This window comes from Phyllobates terribilis, unplaced genomic scaffold (assembly GCF_046119375.1).
Source record: "Phyllobates terribilis strain yellow unplaced genomic scaffold, ASM4611937v1 Scaffold_1__5_contigs__length_1240528914, whole genome shotgun sequence".
Lineage (NCBI taxonomy): Eukaryota > Metazoa > Chordata > Amphibia > Anura > Dendrobatidae > Phyllobates > Phyllobates terribilis.
This window is the reverse complement of record NW_027362761.1, coordinates 994,217,742-994,239,932: the sequence shown is the minus strand read 5'-3', so window position 1 is coordinate 994,239,932 and position 22,191 is coordinate 994,217,742. Positions and strand designations below refer to the sequence as shown.

The 22,191-nt window shown below is 45.9% G+C and overlaps 1 protein-coding gene across 7 annotated transcripts in view; it reads right to left on the bottom strand.

Moving 5' to 3' along the window:
* The window catches only part of ASB5 (ankyrin repeat and SOCS box containing 5), a 118,306-nt gene that overhangs the window by 30,782 nt on the left and 65,333 nt on the right, over positions 1-22,191 (bottom strand). The window contains exons 1-2 of one of the 7 annotated variants that reach the window (XM_073643628.1): positions 15,909-16,045; positions 3,329-3,543 (exon numbers count right to left, since the gene is read on the bottom strand). The exons of 5 other annotated variants lie outside the window; for them this stretch is intronic. In XM_073643628.1, coding sequence (XP_073499729.1) covers positions 3,329-3,377 — 49 coding nt within the window. In that variant the 5' untranslated portion in view covers positions 3,378-3,543; positions 15,909-16,045. Of the gene's footprint in view, positions 1-2,860; positions 3,295-3,328; positions 3,544-15,908; positions 16,046-22,191 lie in introns of those variants that run through there. One more of the 7 variants, XM_073643601.1, reaches the window with a different exon arrangement.

The following is a 22,191-nucleotide window of genomic DNA, read 5'->3' as shown; positions in this document are numbered from 1 at the left end:
GGCAGCATGAATCAGACACTGGCTGCACAATTTCAGCAATGTATGTTTTACTTTGAAAATAATCTCCGATGCCTCCTGTCATCCCAGACGATACACCTGGACGGCTTTTCAAAGTGTGTTTTCTCAGCAATGCTGCAGCATATCAGTATAAAACATACCTGGACAAAGTAAGTCAGCTCATATCTGATTACTGCTGCCTGTGGATCGGGCAGGATGAATCAGCTGACTAGTTCCCTTTAAACAAAGTATGCGCTATAGTCTCACATGGGGATTATTCTGCGCTCCTAGATGGTGCCTAAAACATGATTTCTGGCCTGATTAAAATTCAACAGATTGGGATATGGCTTTACAAGCCAATTCTGATGGCATTCAGCACATGCGCAATGAAGTAAGGTACATCTGGCTTCAGCGTTTTCTGTGCTCTGGGGTGTGGTGAGATCACAGTGGGGGGTGTGGTGAGATCACAGTGGGGGTGTGTGGTGAGAGCACAGTGGGGGGGTGTGGAGAGAGCACGGGGGGGTGAGAGCACAGTGGGGGGTGTGTGGAGAGAGCACAGTGGGGGGGTGTGTGGTTAGATCACAGTGGGGGGTGTGGTGAGATCACAGTGGGGTGTATGGTGAGATCACAGTGGGGGGTCTGGTGAGAGCACACTGGGGGTATGGTGAGATCACAGTGGGGGTCTGGTGAGAGCACAGTGGGGGTGTGTGGTGAGAGCACAGTGGGGGGGGTGTGGATAGAGCACAGGGGGGGTGGTGCGATCACAGTGGGGGGTGTGTGGAGAGAGCAAAGTGGGGGGGTGTGGTGAGATCACAGTGGGGGGTGTGTGGAGAGAGCACAGTGGGGGTGTGTGGTTAGATCACAGTGGGGGGTCTGATGAGAGCACAGTGGGGGTATGGTGAGATCACAGTGAGGGGTGTGGTGAGATCAAAGTGGGAAGTGGGGGATATGGTGAGAGCACAGTGGGGGGTGTGGTGAGAGCACAGTGGGGGATATGGTGAGATCACAGTGGGGTGTATGGTGAGAGCACAGTGGCGGGTATGGTGAGAGCACAGTGGGGGGGATGTGGTGAGAGTACAGTGGGGGATATGGTGAGAGCACAGTGGGGTGTATGGTGAGAGCACAGTGGCGGGTATGGTGAGATCACAGTGGGGGGGATGTGGTGAAAGTACAGGGGGGATATGGTGAGAGTACAGTGGGAGTGTGTGGTGAGAGCACAGTGGGGGGTATGGTGCGATCACAGTGGAATGTATGGTGAGATCACAGTGGGGTGTATGGTGAGAGTACAGTGGGGGTGTTGTGATCGCAGTGGATGGTCTGGTGAGCTCACAGTGGGGGTCTCTAGTTGGATTGTCATCACTACAGAAAGTTCGGGAGGCAAGAAGTGGGTGATGTTCTGGTACCTAACCTTGACCAGGAGGTGAGCTGTGACAAGCCCATGAAAATAGGCAACAGATATTGATTTATAGTCGTTAGGTTCAGGATTTATAATGAAGAAGGCAATAATCCACATTATATACTAGACAATATTTTTAAATTCTAGTGAAGTCCCCATGAGCATCTCAGTGGCAAGTTGCATTTTTTGTAAAGCCTTTAGTTATTCCCTAATTATACTGCAATTGCTCTGTGCAGACACCGCCTGGTATATAACATCAAATATCTATCTATCTCCATATCTATCTATGCATCTATTTATCTATAGATATAGTTAGTAAGTATATATTGACTTTTTTGCAATAATATTTTGTGACTTTTACATGGTTTCATTTACAAAATTATTTAATATTTTTCTGTCACCTTGAAAAGCTTCTTTGTAGCCCCAGTCTAATAAATCCTGATTGCTCAGCATACATTTAAAGGGAATTTGTCAGCAGTTTTTTCCTATGTAATCTGAAGACGGCATCAGGTAGGGATTAAAACACAGATTTTAATAATGTCTCATATTTCAGACTGTGTGCTGTTGTTTACTTACAATGAAGGTTTTATCACATGGTGATTATCATTGCTCGGCCTACAGCAGCACATGCATGCTAGTCTGACTCCTCCCCCTCTTGTGATAAGCAGTTCACTCTCTATAGACAATGTACTTGTAAATACAGAGGTGTGAGCGTGGTTAGCTTTCTCAGCTCTGCTTCATGCTAAATATAAAACCTCTGATTGTGTTATAACTGCTGCAGCCAGTAAACTAAGTGATACATTGTTGCATTTAGGGTCTCTTTGCCTACAATTAAGCTGCTCTCAGACGAAGTAGCAAGAACCTGCTGACAGAAAAACTTTGCTTCTACTGTTGATGGATCTTTAATGTTTGCTTGCAATTTTTGAGGAGTGCATATAAAACCAATGGCCACATCCAGCCTATTACCATTGTAAATGTATTAGAAGACCAAAATCATTCATTTCTATTGGTTCTCTAGTATTAATAACCCAATGCCCACAAGGTAGTTATGAAATAAACAGAATGCCAATACACATGAAAAAGATTGCCGTGTGCATCTGTCCAGCAGGAGTAGCCATGCCCAAGAAAACAAGGGCAGGATCTGCTAGACATTATTTGATACACACTGGACCTTCCTTCAAGACTATGAATGTAGGATGTCCAGCAGTGGGATATTTTAAAGCAACTCCCCCATTTTTGATATGCATTATAAAACTTCTCATGCAGCATAGCAGTAATGTACAACTGGAAATCAATACGTCCAATATTCTAACCAGTACACATTTAGGATTCAGCAATAGAATTACAGCGTATGGCGGATTTGATGCAGAAATATCTGACGACGCAACTAGCAACAAACACTTAGTAAGATTAATATTGCAGTGTCTCCCAGATGATAGGCTTCCATAACCCCACTAGCTTACTGACCTTGGTTAGTGAGGAGACCCCAGCTTGTGCTTCTCTTTGCAGGGCACTTTTCTGCACTGTCTCCTGTCCTTTTCCTCTTGCGACTATGCTGTGGTGCAGGCTCTATAGACATGCTACTCCTTGCACACAACAGTACTAAGCTTCCTCTGCTAATTCCCCCAGTAAATGTTTGCAGTGTATGCAGAATACAGGGAAACCTTTTCAGTAGCACTTCATAGGCCGGGCTGGTGGGTATTCAGAGGGGGAAGGGATGGACGGATGGACTGCACTAGTGCCTGCTATTTATAAAGCAGAACAAGAATCAGCTTAGCTGCAGAAGGACCCAGCAGTTTGGGGGGGAAGGAGCAATGGATTGTGTGTCTATAAAATAGATGCTAAGAGCTGCTAATCAATCATTGCTAAGATGTAAATCGCACCCCCAAAGGGTCTGCAATAAGGGCGGTCTATCTGTTCTCAGAGCTCAGTCACCTGGTAATAGTGAAGGTTGGTCGGATATTCTAGTAAATGAAAGTTGCATCAGAGCCAGTCACTTAGAATGCAGGGGCCGTTCAGGCGTCTCTTTTCATTCTCAGCAGAAGCCAAAAACTGTGTTCCTATTTGAGCTGCGTTTTTACTTTGCTTCCCATGAAAGAAAGTGTCAGTATAATAGGCACGATTAACTTCTTGGCAGAAATCCATAATGCCTGCAATACAGGTCCAAACAATCTGGGTTAAAAGTAAAACTTTAACAACACCCCATTGTCAAGGTCAGCGGAGGAAAAAGAACAGTAATGGTCACCTGCATCTATACTATGAGAGGTTAAAGGGAACCTGACAGCTGATCCATGCTTCCAGAACCACAGATGTATCAGACACCGGCTGTATCATTTCAGCCAGGAATGTTTTACAATGATACTGACATTTCAGAGAAAAACGTACTTTTAAAAGCCTGTTAGGGACCATGCTGCACAGGTGCCGAGACCAAGAGGCCGGTCCTACGTGGCTTCACCCCACCCAATCCTCTTGAATGATAGGTCTCACCATATACACATAGAAAGAGACCGGTCACTCAAGGGGTGAGAGCCACCAGCGACCGGATTTTTGGACTAGTCACCCATTCGGCATGGTCCCCGGCAGAATTTTAAATGTCTGTTTAACCACTTCCTGCAAAAAGCCATTGTATTCATATCCTGGGAAGGGGTCCTCACGTGTGGAGGGAGCTCAGGAACAGAGCTCTCTCCACATGGGGCAGATAATGACTATATTATATAGCTGGCATTGTAACAACAGCAGCTGGCACTGAGTTCTGACTGCGTAAATGTCAAGCATTTAAATGTAATGTGCGCTGGTACCCATGTGCACCGGTTCCAACGCCTCCCCGCAACGTAATCACGGGGGACCCATAGGTTACTATCACAGCTAGGGGTCTGCTGAAGACCCCTTTTGCTGTCATCTTGATTCTTCTGTGAAGTTTAGCCTTAGGGCTCATTCAGACGTCTGATTTTTTTGGCTACAAAAAATCTTAACGATTATTCTGATCAGAGTTGAATGAAAGTGTGGTACGAATGTCATCCGATTTTCTAATACGTGGAGAAATTTAAAAAAAAAAATTCTCCACCATCTTCATTCTGACAGTCTATGAAAATTGGACTGCATTCAGATGTAATCAGAGTGCAGTCTGATTTTTTTCACGGACCCATTGATTGCATTGCTGACATCAGACATGGACCACTCGCTCCAAGGAAAAAAAAAGTAAATATATATATATTTACTTAGAACATTGGTGACGTGTTCAATACTTATTTTACCTGCTGTATATACACACACTCATATAGACATATTTACACAATCAAAGAAATATATATCCACTGCATATATATTTATTTGATTGGGTAAATATGTCTATATGAGTGTGTGTATATACAGCGGGTAAAATAAGTATTGAACACGTCACCAATGTTCTAAGTAAATATATTTCTAAAGGTGCTATTGACATGAATTTCTCACCAGATGACGGTAACAACCCATCCAATCCACACAGGCAAGACATCAAACTACAGATGACCATAAATTAAGTCATGTGTAATAATGAGAAATGACACAGGAAAAAAGTATTGAACACGCTTACTGAAAGTTATATAATATTTCATACAAAAGCCTATGTTGGTGATGACAACTTCAAGACGCCTCCTGTTTGGCGAAACCAGTTGCAGGCATTGTTCAGGTGTGATTTTGGCCCATTCTTCCATACAAACACTCTCCAAATCCTGAAGGTTCTGTGGGCTACATATAGTTACATAGTTTATAAGGCCGAAAAAAGACAAGCGTCCATCCAGTTCAGCCTATTTCTTGTGCACTGCAGCTATTCCGCAGCGTTGATCCAGGGGAAGGCAAAAAAAAAACATGCGGTATAGGCCAATTTACATCATTGAGGAAAAATTCACTTCCCGACACCAATCTGGCAGTCAGATTAAATCCCTGGATTAATTAACTATCACTAAGCATAAGATGTAATTTTATTGTTCTCGAGAAAGGCGTCCAGGCCTCTCTTGAACTCATTAAGTGAGTTGGACATCACCACTTCCTCTCCCAGGGAGTTTCAGAGTCTCACGGCTCTGACCGTAAAGAATCCCCTTCTATGCTGGTGCAGGAGCCTCCTTTCCTCCAGACGCATAGTGTGCCCCCTCGTCTTTGTCACCATCCTTGGTATAAACAGGTCATGGGAGAGATCTCTGTACTGCCCCCTGATGTATTTATACATGTTTATGAGGTCTCCCCCAAGCCTTCTCTTTTCCAACGTAAATAGGCCTAATTTTGACAACCTCTCTGGGTATTCTAGTCCCTCCATTCCCTTTATTACCTTAGTCGCCCTCCTTTGTACCCTCTCTAGCTCCAATATGTCTTTCCTGAGCACCGGAGCCCAGAACTGTGCACAATATTCTAAGTGCGGCCTTACCAGCGCTTTATACAGAGGAAGAACAATGTTCTCATCATATGCCCCTATTCCTCTTCTGATGCATGCCATGACTCTATTTGCCTTCGCAGCTGCTGCCTGACACTGGGCACTCCAATTTAATTTGCTATTAACCAAGACGCCCAGGTCCTTCTCCATGTCAGATTTCCCCAACGGTTTCCCATTTAATATGTATGGGTGACTGCTGTTTTTCTTTCCCATGTGCATGACCTTACATTTATCGGCATTGAACCCCATTTCACATTTTTTGGCCCAACTCCCCAATTTATCTAAATCCTCCTGTAGCTGTGCCCTATCCTCATCTGTATTAACTACTTTACAAAGTTTAGTATCATCTGCAAATATTGCTATTTTACTATGCAACCCTTCCACTAGATCATTAATAAATATATTAAATAATATAGGGCCCAAGACAGACCCTTGAGGCACCCCGCTAGTAACCCTGACACACCCTGAGCTTACTCCATTGATAACCACCCTCTGCTTTCTATCACTCAGCCAGCTATTTACCCACTTGCACACATTATCCCCCAGACCAAGCATTCTCATTTTATATACCAACCTTTTGTGTGGCACGGTATCAAACGCTTTGGAGAAGTCCAGGTATACAACATCCACTGACTCTCCCCGGTCCAGCTGTGAGCTCACCTCCTCGTAGAAGGCCATCAGGTTTGTTTGGCAGGAGCGATCCCTCATGAATCCATGTTGATATGGAGTTAGACAGTTATTATCATTAAGATATTCTACAATAGCATCTCTAAGAAATCCTTCAAACAATTTACCCACAACAGACGTTAAGCTGACTGGTCTCCTTCTATGAACTCTGAGCTTTAGTTCCTTCCATAAGTTTACTATTGGAATCAGGTCAGGTGATTGGCTGGGCCATTCTACCAGCTTTATTTTCTTTCTCTGAAGCCAATTAAGAGTTTCCCTGGCTTTGTGTTTGGGATCATTGTCTTGCTAAAAACATCACAGTAAAAGATAATGTCCTACCAACACCAGGTCAGATTACCACTGCACTGCAGGATGCAGCAAGCCTCCATGATAAAGGCTGGGGGAGCACATGTGCAAAATACTGATGAAGACAGCCACTAACCTACCAATTCATGGAGGGGGTGGCTGTGTAGTATTATACATGCACACCGATAGAGTTTGCTTAGGGCGCCAGTCACACAGATATGTGTTATGCACCGTGTCTGGCTTGCAGCCTATTGATGACGCACATACTATTAGATCAGGCGGGTTGCCCGGCACTATATACGTGCACCCCCACAGGACAGACGCCCCAATGCACCCAGCCAACACTAAAGAGGCCTGGCCGCATCCTGCATAAAAATGTGCAAAAAAGATGAAAAATAGTGTATAAGATAAATACACCACATGAGGTATTGGTCGATACTTTGGCCAAAGCTCGTAACCCAAACGTTAAGGGTCCTCATACTTGCGAGTCCTAACACTAAACATTAAAAATGGTGAACATTGGACATAATTTCAAAAAATATCACAGTAAAAGATAATGGCTTATCTTTGACTGTGATAATTTAAAAAAACATCATGGTGATCATTGTCTTGCTGAAATGTCCACCCTCATTTCATTTTCATCATCCTGGTAGATGGTAGCAGATTTTTATCAAGAATGTCTCTGTACATTTGTCCATTTATCCTTCCTTCAATTATATGATGTTTGCCAGTGCCATATGCTGAAAAACACTGTTGGTATGGTGTTTTGGGGGTGCTTTGAAGTGCCTTTTGGCCCCCCAAACATGGTGTTAATACACACCATGTTTGGTGGCCAAAAGGCACTTCATATCACCCCAAAACACCATACCAACACCATGGCCTCAAAAAAAGTTCAATTTTGGTCTCATTTGACCGGACTATATTCTGCCAGTATTTCACAGGCTTGTCTAAATGTTGTTGAGCAAACTTTAAATATGCTTGAACATGCTTTTTGTTCAACAATGGAGTCTTGCGTGGTCAGACCATGGAGGTTGAGTGCATTACTTATAGTTTTCTTTGAAACAATTGTACCTGCTGAATACAGGTCTTTCTGTAGCTCTCCACAGGTGGTCCTTGGCTCTTGGACAACTATTCTGATAATTCTTTTCACTCCTGTGTCTGAAATCATGGCCGGTTTATGGTGACACGATGTTCTTTCCACTTCTGGATTATGACCCCAACAGTGCTCACTGGAATCTTCAGTAGTTTAGAAATTCTTCTGTAACCAATGGCATCAGTTTGTTTTGCAACAGTAAGGTTGCAAAGGCTGTCTCAAGAACAGCTCACTGGTTTTACCCATCATGAGATGTTTGTTGTGTGGCACCTTGGTAATGAGACACCTTTTATTCAAAATTCAATTTTTATTGAAAGGTTAAATAATTTTCAATTACAAAAATACAAAAAAAAAAGAATAACCAGGACAATATCAGCATCAATATATCATAGAATATAAGTATAACGTCCAATAAAACATCAAGTTATAGGAAGAAAAAGGAAGGGAACATTTTAGGCCATCAGTATTACAATTATGAAGTTACTAAAATCCAATGGAAACCATACATAGAGCAGCCAGGCGCAAACCAACATGGAGCACAATCCGGACAGAGAAGAAACGCACCAGAGAAAAGGGTGGGTGACATCAGTCTGATGTAAGACGGTAGGCATCAGATTCCTGGAATTCAAGCCAGTCTCTCCAAGTCTCACAGTATCTATCACAATCAGTGGGGGATTGGGCAATCAAATGTTCCATCCTATTTAGAAGGGCTATTTCACAGAACCACTCCTCCAGAGTAGGTGGAGAAGTACTTTTCCAGTGACGAGGAATGATATTCTTAGCAGACTGTATAAGGTAGCTTATTAAAGACCTTTTGTATTTGGTGAGACTAGTTGGGATCATAAAGAGCAAAAGAGATTCAGGAGAGATGGGCACAGAGAGACTAGTCATTTTTTTAATAGTCTGAATTACCCGAGTCCAGAAACCTCTTATTATGGGACAGCTCCACCAAATGTGTGTCATCGTCCCCTCTTCCACTCCACATCTCCAGCATCTATCTGATACTGCGGGAAACCAGTTATGAAGTAATACGGGAGCCCGATACCATCTGGAGATTATCTTAAAGGAGGTCTCTTGAGCTTTGGTTGCAATTGACGTTCTGTGAGCAAATTGAAAACATTTAGCCCATTGTGAGTCTTCAAAAGATTTGCCCAGTTCTCTTTCCCATGCAGCGCAATAGGGTGGTTTGATAGTTGTAGTATGGGCTATTAGGTGTTTGTAGAGCAATGAGATGGCGTGCAAGGGTGGAGATGACGACAGGCACAGTTTTTCAAAATTTGTAAGATCTCTATTGAGCTGTTTATCTTTTCGAACATGGGAATAGAAATGTTGCAATTGTCTATAGCTGTTACGGATCCAGGTGGTGGAACCTCTGTGCTGCGGTGCAAGGAGGGACTCAGAGGGGCGTAACTAAGTGTCAACTCGGACCGACCTAGGTCGTACGGCGGCTATTGACTCCGTGACCAGGGAGGGACCGAGCAGAGGGACCAGGTACTATTCTGGGGAAGACCTTGTAAGAGAGCAGGTGACTCCCATGGGTCAGATGGCTGGGACTGACCGACACAGCAGATGGACACAGCAGGCAACAGGCGGGAGCCTCTAGGTAGGCTGTCAGGTGGTCATGGCAAGTGACGGGAAGGGACCTCCAGGTAGGCTGACAGGTGGTCACGGCAAGTGATAGGCAGGAGCCTCCAGGTAGGCTGACAAGTGGTCACGGCAAGTGACAGGCAGGAGCCTCTAGGTAGGCTGACAAGTGGTCACGGCAAGTGACAGGCAGGAGCCTCTAGGTAGGCTGTCAGGTGGTCACGGCAAGTGACGGGAAGGAGCCTCTAGGTAGGCTGTCAGGTGGTCACGGCAAGTGACGGGCAGGAGCCTCCAGGTAGGCAGACAGGTGGTTACAGCAAGTGACGGGCAGGTAACAAGCAGGGGCCTCCAGGTAGGCACGGCAGGTAACAGGCAGGTGCTTCCAGGTAAGCAGGCGGGCAAAGCCCATAGACAGACGGGCGGACTGAACGGGAGACAGACTGTCGGGCTGGAGAGTAGTCAGGCTGGCGGACTGGACTGAAAGTCAGGCTGGCGGGCAAGACTAGTAGTCAAGCTAGCAGCGGGACCTGAGGGCTGAAGCAGAGGTAAGTACACTGTGCATCAACTATTGCTCGGGCACCTCCTTATTGGAGGAGGTGCTTTAAATATGGGAGGACCTCCGGCAATTGGCCGGGGACTCCTTAGGGCGGCGCGTGCGGCCCCTTTAAGAGGGAGGGAGCGCGCGCGCCCTAAGCACAGTGCCCGGGAAGCTGCGCGCGCCAGAAGAAGCAGGAAGAGGAGCGCTGGAGGACGCCGGGCGGGGAGCGGGGCGGTGAGAGGGACGGCGTCTCTGCCTAGCAGGGGGCAGAGACGCCAATGCTACAGTACCCCCCCCCTTTACGCCCCCTCTTTTTTAGGCCAGAAAATTTTTTTTTAAGGAGAAGCGGGGCATGAATGTTCTCCCTGGGTTCCCAAGTTCTCTCCTCTGGGCCAAACCCCTTCCAATCCACCAAAAAAAAGGTTTTTCCTCTTACCCTCTTGGTGGCCAGAATATTCTCTACCTCAAAAACGTCCTCAGCGGAAACCGGAGCAGGGGGAGTACCTGGATTGTTGGAAAAAGAATTAAACACAACTGGTTTGAGGAGAGATACGTGGAAGGAGTTGGGAATCCGTAAGGTGGACGGGAGTTTTAACTTGTAGGCCACTGGGTTGATTTGTTTGAGGACTTCAAATGGACCGATGAACCGAGGACCCAACTTGTAGGAGGGTATTTTGAGCCGAACACGTTTGGAGGAGAGCCAAACCTTGTCTCCCGGACGGAATTGAGGCGGATCCAGACGTCTCTTGTCAGCATATCTCTTCATCCGCTCGGAGGACTGAAGAAGTGCGGACCTAGTATTTTCCCAAATGGTGGAAAATTCGCTGACCAGAGACTCCGCGACAGGGTTGTCCACAGAAGCGGAGACGGGAAACGGAATCCGGGGATGTTGTTCATAGACTACAAAGAACGGGGATTTGGAAGTCGATTCGCTCTCATGGTTGTTGTAGGAGAATTTGGCCCATGGTAGGTCAACCCAATCGGTATGGTGAGCATTAACAAAGTGCCGGAGGTAGCTGGTAAGGATCTGGTTGATACGCTCCACTTGGCCATTGGACTGTGGATGGTAAGCGGAGGAGAAATCCAGGGTGACATCCAGCAGTTTACACGTAGCTCTCCAGAAGCGTGAGGTGAACTGAACCCCTCGATCCGACACAGTGTAGAGGGGTAGGCCATGGAGACAGAAAATGTGAAGGAAGAAGTCCTTAGCCAGCTCTGATGCAGACGGGAGACCAGGCAGAGGGATGAAGTGGGCCATTTTAGAAAAGCGGTCGGTGACCACCCAAATGACTGTACAGCCGGCAGAAACAGGGAGATCTGTAATAAAGTCCATAGCAATGTGTTGCAAAGGGGCAGCAGGTACGGGAAGAGGCAGGAGGTGGCCGGCTGGAAGATGTCTGGGAACTTTGTTGCGGGCACAAGACGAACAGGCCGAGACGAAGTCTACCACATCCTTGCGCAGGGTGGGCCACCAGTAATGCCGGGTAATGAGCAGGAAAGTTTTCTTCTGACCGGCATGGCCGGCTAGTTTAGATGAATGACCCCAGTGAAGAATCTTCTCCCGATCGGGAACCGCTACAAACGTCTTACCGGGTGGGAGACGAGTCAGATCTAAGGGGGCCATACTCATCACTTTGGAGGGGTCTATGATGTGCATAGGCTCCTCCTATATATCAGAGGGCAGGAAGGATTGGGACAAGGCGTCAGCTTTAACATTCTTGTCCACTGGGAGGAAATGTAGGATAAAATCAAAGCGAGCGAAGAACAAAGACCACCGGGCCTGACGCGGATTGAGTCTTTGGGCATTCTGGAGATATGCAAGGTTTTGGTGATCAGTATAGATGATCACTGGGTATAGAGCCCCTTCAAGCAGGTAACGCCACTCCTCCAGCGCCAATTTTATGGCTAACAGTTTTCGGTCTCCTATGGAGTAGTTGCGCTCAGACGAGAAGAGTTTAGAGAAGAATCCGCAGGTTACCATTCTCCCGGATGAAGATGTTTGGGTGAGCACCGCTCCGGCTCCGGAGGAGGAAGCATCAACCTCCAGGAAGAACTGTTTGTTGCAGTCCGGACGGTGCAGCACTGGGGCAGAGGAGAAGGCTTGTTTTAAGGAAAGGAAGGCCTCCTCAGCTTCGGGCGGCCATACCTTGGGATTTGCTCCCTTACGGGTGAGCGCAGAGATGGGAGCAGTCTGGGAAGAGAAGTGCGGGATGAAGAGACAGTAGTAGTTGGCGAAGCCCAGGAATCGCTGAATCGCCTTCAACCCCTCCGGATGGGGCCACTTTAAGACGGCAGAGAGCTTCTCGGGGTCCATTCGTAGACCTGTCTAGGAGATAATATAGCCCAGGAACGGAAGGGAGGTCTGCTTGAAGAGGCACTTCTCAAATTAGGCATAGAGGTGATTCTGCCTGAGCCTAAGCAGGACCTGACGAACATCCCTCTGGTGTGTGGGAAGGCCCAGAGAGAAGACCAAGATATCGTCCAGGTACACCACCACGCAGGAATATAGAAGGTCACGGAAGATGTCATTGACCAATTCTTGGAAGACGGCGAGAGCATTGCAGAGACAGAAGGGCATCACACGGTATTCATAGTGACCGTCCCGGGTATTGAATGCCGTCTTCCACTCGTCTCCTTGATGGATCCGGACCAGGTTATACGCCCCACATAGATCCAGCTTGGAAAAGATCCTGGCGCCCTTAAGGCGGTCAAACAACTCGGAGATGAGCGGCAGGGGGTATTTGTTTTTGACCGTGATTAGACTGAGTCCTCTATAGTCAATACAGGGGCGTAGCGAGCCATCCTTCTTCTTGACGAAGAAGAATCCGGCTCCAGCCGGGGAGGTAGATTTCCGGATGAATCCCCTAGCCAGATTTTCTTCAATGTACTCCGTCATGGCCAAAGTTTCGGCCGACGACAACGGGTAAATACCCCCACGGGGTGGAGTGGCTCCGGGTACCAGGTCGATCGGGCAATCATATGGCCTATGAGGTGGCAGTGTCTCTGCTTCCTTTTTGTTGAAGACATCTGCATAGGACCAGTAGGGCGTCGGTAAACCGGGTAGATTAGCCGGGGTGGGTGGAGGACGAACCGAGCGGATCGGGACCAGGCAGGACTTATGGCAATCCTGCCCCCAACGGAGAACTTCGCCGGATTGCCAATTCAGCACAGGTTCATGTTTCTGAAGCCAGGGTAGACCTAGCAATAGGGAGTGAGAGAGACCGGAAAGCACATGGAAGGAGATCCTCTCAGAGTGCAGCATTCCCACCTGCAGGGTTATAGGTTCTGTGATGAGCAGGATGGTCACCGGAAGGAGTCTTCCATCCACAGAGGCGACTGCCAATGGTTCAGCCAGAGGTTTGGTGGGAATGTGATATTTCTCTACCAGGGACTGGGAAATGAGGTTCCCAGCAGCTCCGGAATCTAGGTGTGCAATTTCAAAGTAGCGGTTCTCTCCCCAGGAGATGGAGACAGACAAAGTCAGGGAAGGAGAGGCTTTACTTTTGCCTAGGATGACCTCTCCAAGCGGTCCTAGATACTGTCGTTTCCCGGCTTCACCGGGCAGGAACGGATGAAGTGCTCCTTACTCATACAGTAGAAACAGCTCCCCTCGGCTCGGCGTGACTCTTGGCGAGATTTGACCATCTTGGTCTGGTCGACCTGCATAGGTTTGGGCGAGCGTGCCCGGGGAGTTGCTAATTGAGAGATAGGTCTCTGGAAAGTAGGAGTTAGACGAGGAAATCTTCGCTCCGGGGTAGTCTCTTTGGCACGTTCCAGGAAACGGATGTCGATTCGGGTAGCTAGCGACAACAGGTCATCCAGGGTGGTAGGAATGTCCCGGCCGGCTAACTCATCCGTAATCTGGCTGGAAAGGCCCTCCCAGAAGATGGACACCAAGGCCTCGTTGTCCCAGGCAAGCTCAGAAGCGAGGGTACGGAACCGTATGGCATATTGGCCCATGGTGAGACTCTCTTGGCGGATACGAAGCAGAGAGGAGGCAGTAGAGGATTTTCGTCCTGGTTCATCGAAGACTTTCCGGAAAGCAGCAAGGAAAGACGATAGATCGGACACCAGGGGATCCCCTCTCTCCCACAGGGGATTTAGCCATGCCAGTGCCTCTCAAGTGAGGTGAGACATGATGAACGCCACCTTGGCCCGGTCGGAGGGAAACTGATGTGCCAAAAGTTCAAAGTGCAGGGTGCACTGGTTTATGAAACCCTGAGCTAGAGCGGGGTCGCCTCCAAAACGAGGAGGTGCAGCCGGGGACCTGGGTTGGATGCCGTGGTATTGGTGGGCAGCGGCGCTGCCGGAGGGGGAGTCGCACGACTCGAGGTGGACACAGGTGGAACAGTCAGTGTGTCCAGGCGGGAGTTGACACTCCGCAGGAAGTTCTGGATGGTTTCCTGTTGGGATCTCTGACAAGAAACCTCCTGGTACAGGTCAGAGAGCGAAGGAGCTTGGGGGCCACCGGGCTCCATGGCCCGAGCAAACTGTTACGGATCCAGGTGGTGGCACCTCTGTGTTGCGGTGCAAGGAGGGACCCAGAGGGGCGTAACTAAGTATCAACTCGGACCGACCTAGGTTGTACGGCGGCTATCGACTTCGTGACCAGGGAGGGACCAAGCAGAGGGACCAGGTGCTACTCTGGGGACGACCTTGTAAGAGAGCAGGTGACTCTGGGACTGGCTGGGACTGACTGACACAGCAGATGGGCACAGCAGGCAACAGGCGAGAGCCTCTAGGTAGGCTGTCAGGTGGTCACGGAAAGTGACGGGACGGGACCTCCAGGTAGGCTGACAGGTGGTCACGGCAAGTGACGGGTAGGAGCCTCCAGGTAGGCTGACAGGTGGTCACGGCAAGTGACAGGCAGGAGCCTCTAGGTAGGCTGTCAGGTGGTCACGGCAAGTGACGGGAAGGAGCCTCTAGGTAGGCTGTCAGGTGGTCACGGCAAGTGACGGGCAGGTAGCAAGCAGGGGCCTCCAGGTAGGCACGGCAGGTAACAGGCAGGTGCTTCCAGGTAAGCAGGCGGGCAAAGCCCATAGACAGACGGGCGGACTGAACGAGAGACAGACTGTCGGGCTGGAGAGTAGTCAGGCTGGCGGACTGGACTGAAAGTCAGGCTGGCGGGCAGGACTAGTAGTCAAGCTAGCAGCGGGACCTGAGGGCTGAAGCAGAGGTAAGTACACTGTGCATCAACTATTGCTCGGGCACCTCCTTATTGGAGGAGGTGCTTTAAATATGGGAGGACCTCCGGCAATTGGCCGGGGACTCCTTAGGGCGGCGCGTGCACTAAGCACAGTGCCCGGGAAGCTGTGCGCGCCGGCAGAAGCAGGAAGAGGAGCGCTGGAGGACGCCGGGCGGGGAGCGCGGCGGTGAGAGGGACGGCGTCTCTGCCTGGCAGGGGGCAGAGACGCCGATGCTACAATAGTCATAGTTGGCTCTTGGAGGGATAATGAGACACCTTTTAATATGCCATCAGGTGAACCAGTTGAAATTATTTTTCACTAAGTGGCAGGATTGTTTTATAATTGCTGAGAGACTTCATCTGGTGTCATCACCAACAAAGGCTTTTGTACAAAGTATTAAATAAATTTCAGTAAGTGTGTTCAATACATTTTCCCTTTGTCATTTCTCATTATTACACATAACTTTATTTATGGACATCTATTGTTTGATTTCTTTGACTGTGTGGATTGGATAGGTTGTTATCGATATCTGGTGAGAATGTCATGTCAATAGCACCTTTAGAAATATATTTGCTTAGAAAATTGGTGACATGTTCAACACTTATTTCGCCCGCTGTATATACACACACTTATATAGACTCATTTACACATGCAAAGAAATTCACAACCATATACACAGACTCACACACATATACTTTTTTATGATGAAAATATTCCATAAGCAGTATCCTTACTTTGCAGATCCTATGTGTTGCTCACTCTTCCCCTGCAGAAGGTCAGCCACATGCTGGTGACAAGCTGCAACAAGCTGCAGAAATCCCTGTGAGTAGAAGAACACAGCACAGACTGATGGCAGCTTCCTGGTTCTGCCATTCTGTCCCGAGCTGTGAGCCCTCCTCCGCTCTCTATTCTTTGACACAAAGCAGCTGAAGTTTGTGAGTAGTGGATTGATTTATCAACATACCTCAATTTCATCCCAGTTCTGGTGTCCCTTCTACTCTTCAATTGGCTTTAGACACTTCTTAAAGGAGATCTTTCACTTCCGTTGATTACCAGCCCCTATTATTTCTGATTGTGGGTTTCAATTTGGTGTAAAGTTCTTGAGAGGCTTGTTCAAATCCTTGAAAATGTCTTAATTGTCTCCTCTGCATACCATCCTAACATTAAGGCAGCGGTGTAGATTCTCTCACGGGAGAGAATTGGATCGATTGTGTTAATAACACTCCAATCAAACTCTGATCCGAGTTTAATCAAGGTGTCAGCTTAGTGTGATCCATTTCTTTCGGATGAGAGAATTGTAGCACAATGTCAGTAGAAGATGTAGAACAAAATTTCTCCATTGTGTGAGTCAGCAGAAATTAACCTGCACTCGGATTGGATGTCATCCAAGCACAGTCCGATGATTTCCACGCTCCCATAGACTTGAATGGGTGCATGCTATTTGACTTGCACTACAAATCCTAGGTTCAGACTGAATTGATCAATCAAGTCTTGAAACAGCAGTCAATAAATATTGAGGGGCATGTCCTAATTTGCTAACTTGTACAACGTTCATCCCATGACAATCACATGTCTGAGTCTTCTGGAAAATGGCCCTAAGGCTGCGTGCACACGATGCGTTTTTCATGCATTTCCGCTGCGGAATTTCCGCAGCGGAAACGCTTCAAAAAAGCATGGTAATCCGCACCCCATGGTCCCCAATGGCATTCCGCAATGTCAATGCACATGCTGCGGATTTTTCCGCAGCGTTTCTGCAGCGCTCATAAATCCGCAGCATGTTCATTAATTTTGCGGAAGCGCAGCAGAAGCGCCGCCATTGACTTGCATTGAGACGCATAATATCCGCGTCTGTACATTTGTACAAGCGGATATCATGCGTCACAATGTGCGGATGGTACCCAGTTCTGGAGGAGAGAAGACTCTCATCCAGACCTGGGTACCATTGTACCTGTAAAAAAAAGAATAAAATAAAAAATAAAGTTTATATTCACCTGTCCGGCGGCTTCTCTCTGCTTGCCGGCAGAGCTTATCTTCCAGGACCTGAGATGACGTCGCGGTTATGTGACCGCAGGCTGTCCCGGAAGAAGCCAGGACGAGCGCGACAGCACACGCCGGGGCATCGGGGGTGAGTATAGCTTTATTTTTTTTATTTTTACGGTCACACTGTATAAATCCATGCCGTTTGCATGGATTTATACAGTGTGACCTAGTTGTCAAGCACTTTCCAAATGATGCTATCGCCTGGAAAGTGCTTGTCAGTCCGCATGCGGAAACACATGCGTTAACGCATGTGGGTACGCATGTGAATCCGCATGTATTCTGCAGGAAAAACGCATGCACAATCTGCATGCGTTTTTTCTGCCAGGGAGATGCAGAAATGCTGCAGAAATTTTCTGCTTCATTTCTGCATCGTGGGCACATAGCCTTAGAGCCTGTGTATTGATGTAGTTGGGATATTTCTTTGCCTAATCCAACAGGCCATGATTACCTCCCTTTTTTCCTGCTGCTGAAAATATCAGCCAAAATACCCAAAAGTTCTAAAGTGGGGTTCACCACAATATGGAGTCTGCTACTGCTAAGGCTAAGAAGAGTGTGGATAAATATTGTCGTATTGGCCCAAAGATTGATCTGTTAATGGTTCATTGTCTACAAAGTACACCCATCTGAGAATATTGACCTATAAGATGGCCAGACTTTTCATTCAATGTGGTGAGTTCAGTCACATTTAATCTAATGTATCTGGTTGCCTTTACACATGAGGGCAGATTTTCTGCTCAAGATAAAACAGAATTATTTCACACATGCCTTGAAACATATGTTTTAAATGTGTTATCCATTACTTAGACAGCCCCTTTTAAATTGCTCTATGTCCCTCTCAAAATTAACAACAGCCTGGACTCACGTCAGGTGCCGATGCGTTCCAGCAACATTTCCAACTGGTCTTCCTGGGCTCATATGTGACGTTGGTATCCGGAGAAAGTCAGATAGCAGCAGAAGATCTCACTTCTTCCGGGTGTCAGCTTCATCCAAAGGAAGTGAGAGTGAAGCGACCTCTGATTGGCTGCAGGGCTCACATGGCATAACAACTTCAAGCGAGCCCCGGAAGACCCAGCACTGATTCCGCTGGAACGGCGCCAGAACCAGAGGTATAGAGTATATACAGTATAGGCTGTTATTATTTCAAATAGGAGAATATAGCAATTGAGAAAAAGTTGTCTGAGTAAAGGACAAACCTTTAAATATGTCTGGGCATGGTGATCATGCCTAAGTAGATAGCACAAGACTTCTGAGTCCAGTAATTGGCTGCAGCGGTCATGTCCTGCAGATGTGACGTTACTACTCCATGTCAACAAAGACTATTAGGAAACAGTGTAGAGATGACATTCTCTAAATAGGATATAGTCAGCAGTGGGGGCCGCAGGGAACTGTGCTAGGATTGATTCTTTTTAACCTCTTTATTAATGACCTAGTGTATGGGATTGAGAGTAAAGTGTCAGTCTTTGCTGACGACACCAAACTATGTAGGATATTAAAATCTGATCTTGACATTATGATATTGCAGAACGATCTGGATAAGATGACTGAATGGGCAAACACTTGGCAGATGAGATTTAATGTAGATAAATGCAGAGTAATGCACCTAGGGTGGAGTAATCCTATTGCTGCATATACATTAAATGGGAGTATACTCAGGACTACAGAACAGGAGAAGGACTTGTGTATTCTGGTTACAAGTAAGCTGAGCAGCAGTACTCAATGTCAAGCAGCTGCCACAAAAGCAAACAAGATGTTAGGGTGTATAAAAAGAGAAATAAAATCCCGAGATCCCAACGTACTGTTACCCCTTTATAAATCACTGGTGAGGCCACATCTAGAATATAGGATCTAGTTTTGGGCTCTACATTTTAAAAAGGATATTCAGAAGTTAGAGTCAGTTCAAAGGCGGCAACTAGATTATTACAAGGGATGGAGGCCTCTCATATGATGGGAGGTTGGAAAAGTTGACCTTGTTTAGCTTAGAAAACCGACACCTCAGAGGAGATCTCATTTACATGTATAATTACATGTGTGGTCAATACAAAGGACTAGAACATGACTTATTCCTTCAAAAGACTATACTAAGGACCAGGGGGCTTTCATTACGGGTGGAAGAAAGGCGATTCCAGCAGATAAATAGGAAAGGGTTTTTTACAGTCAGAGCAGTCAGACTGTGGAATGCCGACCACAAGAGGTAGTGATGGCCGACACTATAACAGCTTTTATACTAGGGCTGAATGATTTCCTCGATACACATAACTTTGTGGGTTAGAGTTAATTTAGACAAAAAGTCACACCTACAGTAGTACATTTAGTATGATAATAGTAATTACATAACTAGTATTATAATTAGGTTTGATCCAGGGTTCTAGGATGGATCGCCTTTTCCCGGGGTCTAGAGGGAATTTTTCCCCTGTGACACAAATTGGCTGAATGTGTCCTGGGGTTTTTTCCTTCTTCCGGATCAACAGATTTAGGCATAGGGATTTTAGTAATACCATTATTACAATCAAAAGAGTAACACAAAACATAAAACTAATTTAAAAAATGTAATTATAAACGGTACATTTTTTATTGTAATAGGGCAGCAATAATAAAAATGGTAATAATACATTTGTGAGGCCTAGTCCCAGTTAGTTAGTGTAGAGAGTACAATTGGGGGAGGGAGGTTGAACTTGATGGACCTATGTCTTTATTCTACCTATGTTACTTTGTCACTATGTGACGCTGTAGCGGCAGGAAAGTAAGATGCTGATTTTTGTTTATTTTCAAGATGATTAAGTCAGGACAATTTCATTGTTAAACCGGACAGACACTTTTAAGCAAATGTATGTCTGAGAGCGTATCGTCGTATAAATAAAGTAACCCAGTTATCAGATGTCATAAACTTATTTAGCTAAGATATTTCTGATAGGGGGGATGATTTTGCACATTTCAAACTTCATATGTATAATGCAAAACTGAGAACACTTAGATTATCTTGAACAATCCACATCTACATTATGCCCAGTTATGACCACTAGATGGCAAACAAACATTTGCATTGCTTATTTTAATCATGTATTTAAATGTATATTTCCTCACTATGTATGGGTAAAACTTTAACTGTTAAAGTCATTGCACATAACCTTGAATCAGTAGCGTACCTCCAATGCAGGAGAACCACACACCTACTATGGGGCCCTTGACTTGGGGTGGACCTAGTCCTGATAGCAGAGCAATGTAGAACAAGAGCCCTGAAATCTCCGTACTGTGATAGGCTTTTTACAGCTGTAAAACATACAAAAGACCAAAAATGTATCTCATACCCTACCATCATTATATATAAATGTAAAGCAAAGTTGCATATTAAATATAGGGTACTTAGTGAACTATTTTTGATCAAAAAAAGAATACAAGCCGTCCCACCAGCGACAAAGTGACCCTAAATTGGGACGGTACCTACACTGTCTATATTAAAAACTTTACTGTATATCAAAGTTGAAGTAATCCATATAAAAGGGTAGACAAATAGGACCGGGTCCCAACCTCAGACCACCTAGGCCCTTGGTAAGCTACATATATACTAATCAGCTCAACAAAGGGGATGCCACACCCTTAATTTGCACAGAATGCAAACAAGACAAAAAACCAAGCAATGTGAACTGAGGTCTAAGATGGTACACATGCAAGAAATAGGAGCCTGTTCACACCAGCAAAAAGAAGCAAAACCTACAAAAGACAAAAAATATATCTCATACCCTACCATCATTATATATAAATGTAAAGCAAAGTTCCATATTAAATATAGGGTACTTAGTGAACTATTTTTGATCAAAAAAAGTATACAAGCCGTCCCACCAGCGACAAGGTGACCCTAAATTGGGACGGTACCTACATTGTCCCCTATATTACCGTCCCCTATATTAAAAACCTTACTGTATATCAACTTTGATATACAGTAAGGTTTTTAATATAGACAGTGTAGGTACCGTCCCAATTTAGGGTCACCTTGTCGCTGGTGGGACGGCTTGTATACTTTTTTTGATCAAAAATAGTTCACTAAGTACCCTATATTTAATATGCAACTTTGCTTTACATTTATATATAATGATGGTAGGGTATGAGATATATTTTTTGTCTTTTGTAGGTTTTGCTTCTTTTTGCTAGTGTGAACATGCTCCTATTTCTTGCATGTGTACCATCTTAGACCTCAGTTCACATTGCTTGTTTTTTTTTTTGTTTTTTTTTACAGCTGTAATTGCTATAATAAGTCTATCACAATGGTCACAGCCCAGCTCAAAGGCAGAAGCCAGGCTATGTTTTGCAGCAGGTTCCCACTGCTCCTCTCATTTGTGATTTTGTGGGAAGACAGAGACCTGTTGAGAGAGCTGTCAGAACTGTAAAAATGTCCCCTTTTAAAGAAACAAAACAAAACAGAACAAAAAACATACTTTACTATACTAAATCTTAAAGTTGTTACAGTCTTTAGGGTTAGGGCTAAAGCTAAGTTTAGGTCCAGGGTTGGTAATAGTCAGTGGCGTAACTAGAGTCTGATGGGCTGCAGTGCAAGATTTGGACTGGGGACTCCCCCATCCTGAATAAATTATGTATATATATGCCCCCTACATCCTGGTATATATTCCCCATCCTGGTATATGTCCCTTATCCTGGGCCCCATCCTGGTATACAACTCCTGGCAAAAATGATGGAATCACTGGGCTCGGAGGATGTTCATTCAGTTGTTTAATGTTGTTCCTCAGAATTGAGTGATTCCATATTTTTTTCCCTCTGCTTGGTCTGAAAAAAAATTTCCCTTATTGAGTACCACATTTTTAATCTTGATTTCTTTTAGTGTTTCTTAAAGCCCTAAAGTTGCCATTTGACATGACTTTAGTTTTGTGCCATGTCTGTGATCTGCTTTTTTTCAACAACATTAAACAACTGAATGAACATCCTCCGAGCCCGGTGATTCCATAATTTTTGCCAGGGGTTGTATAT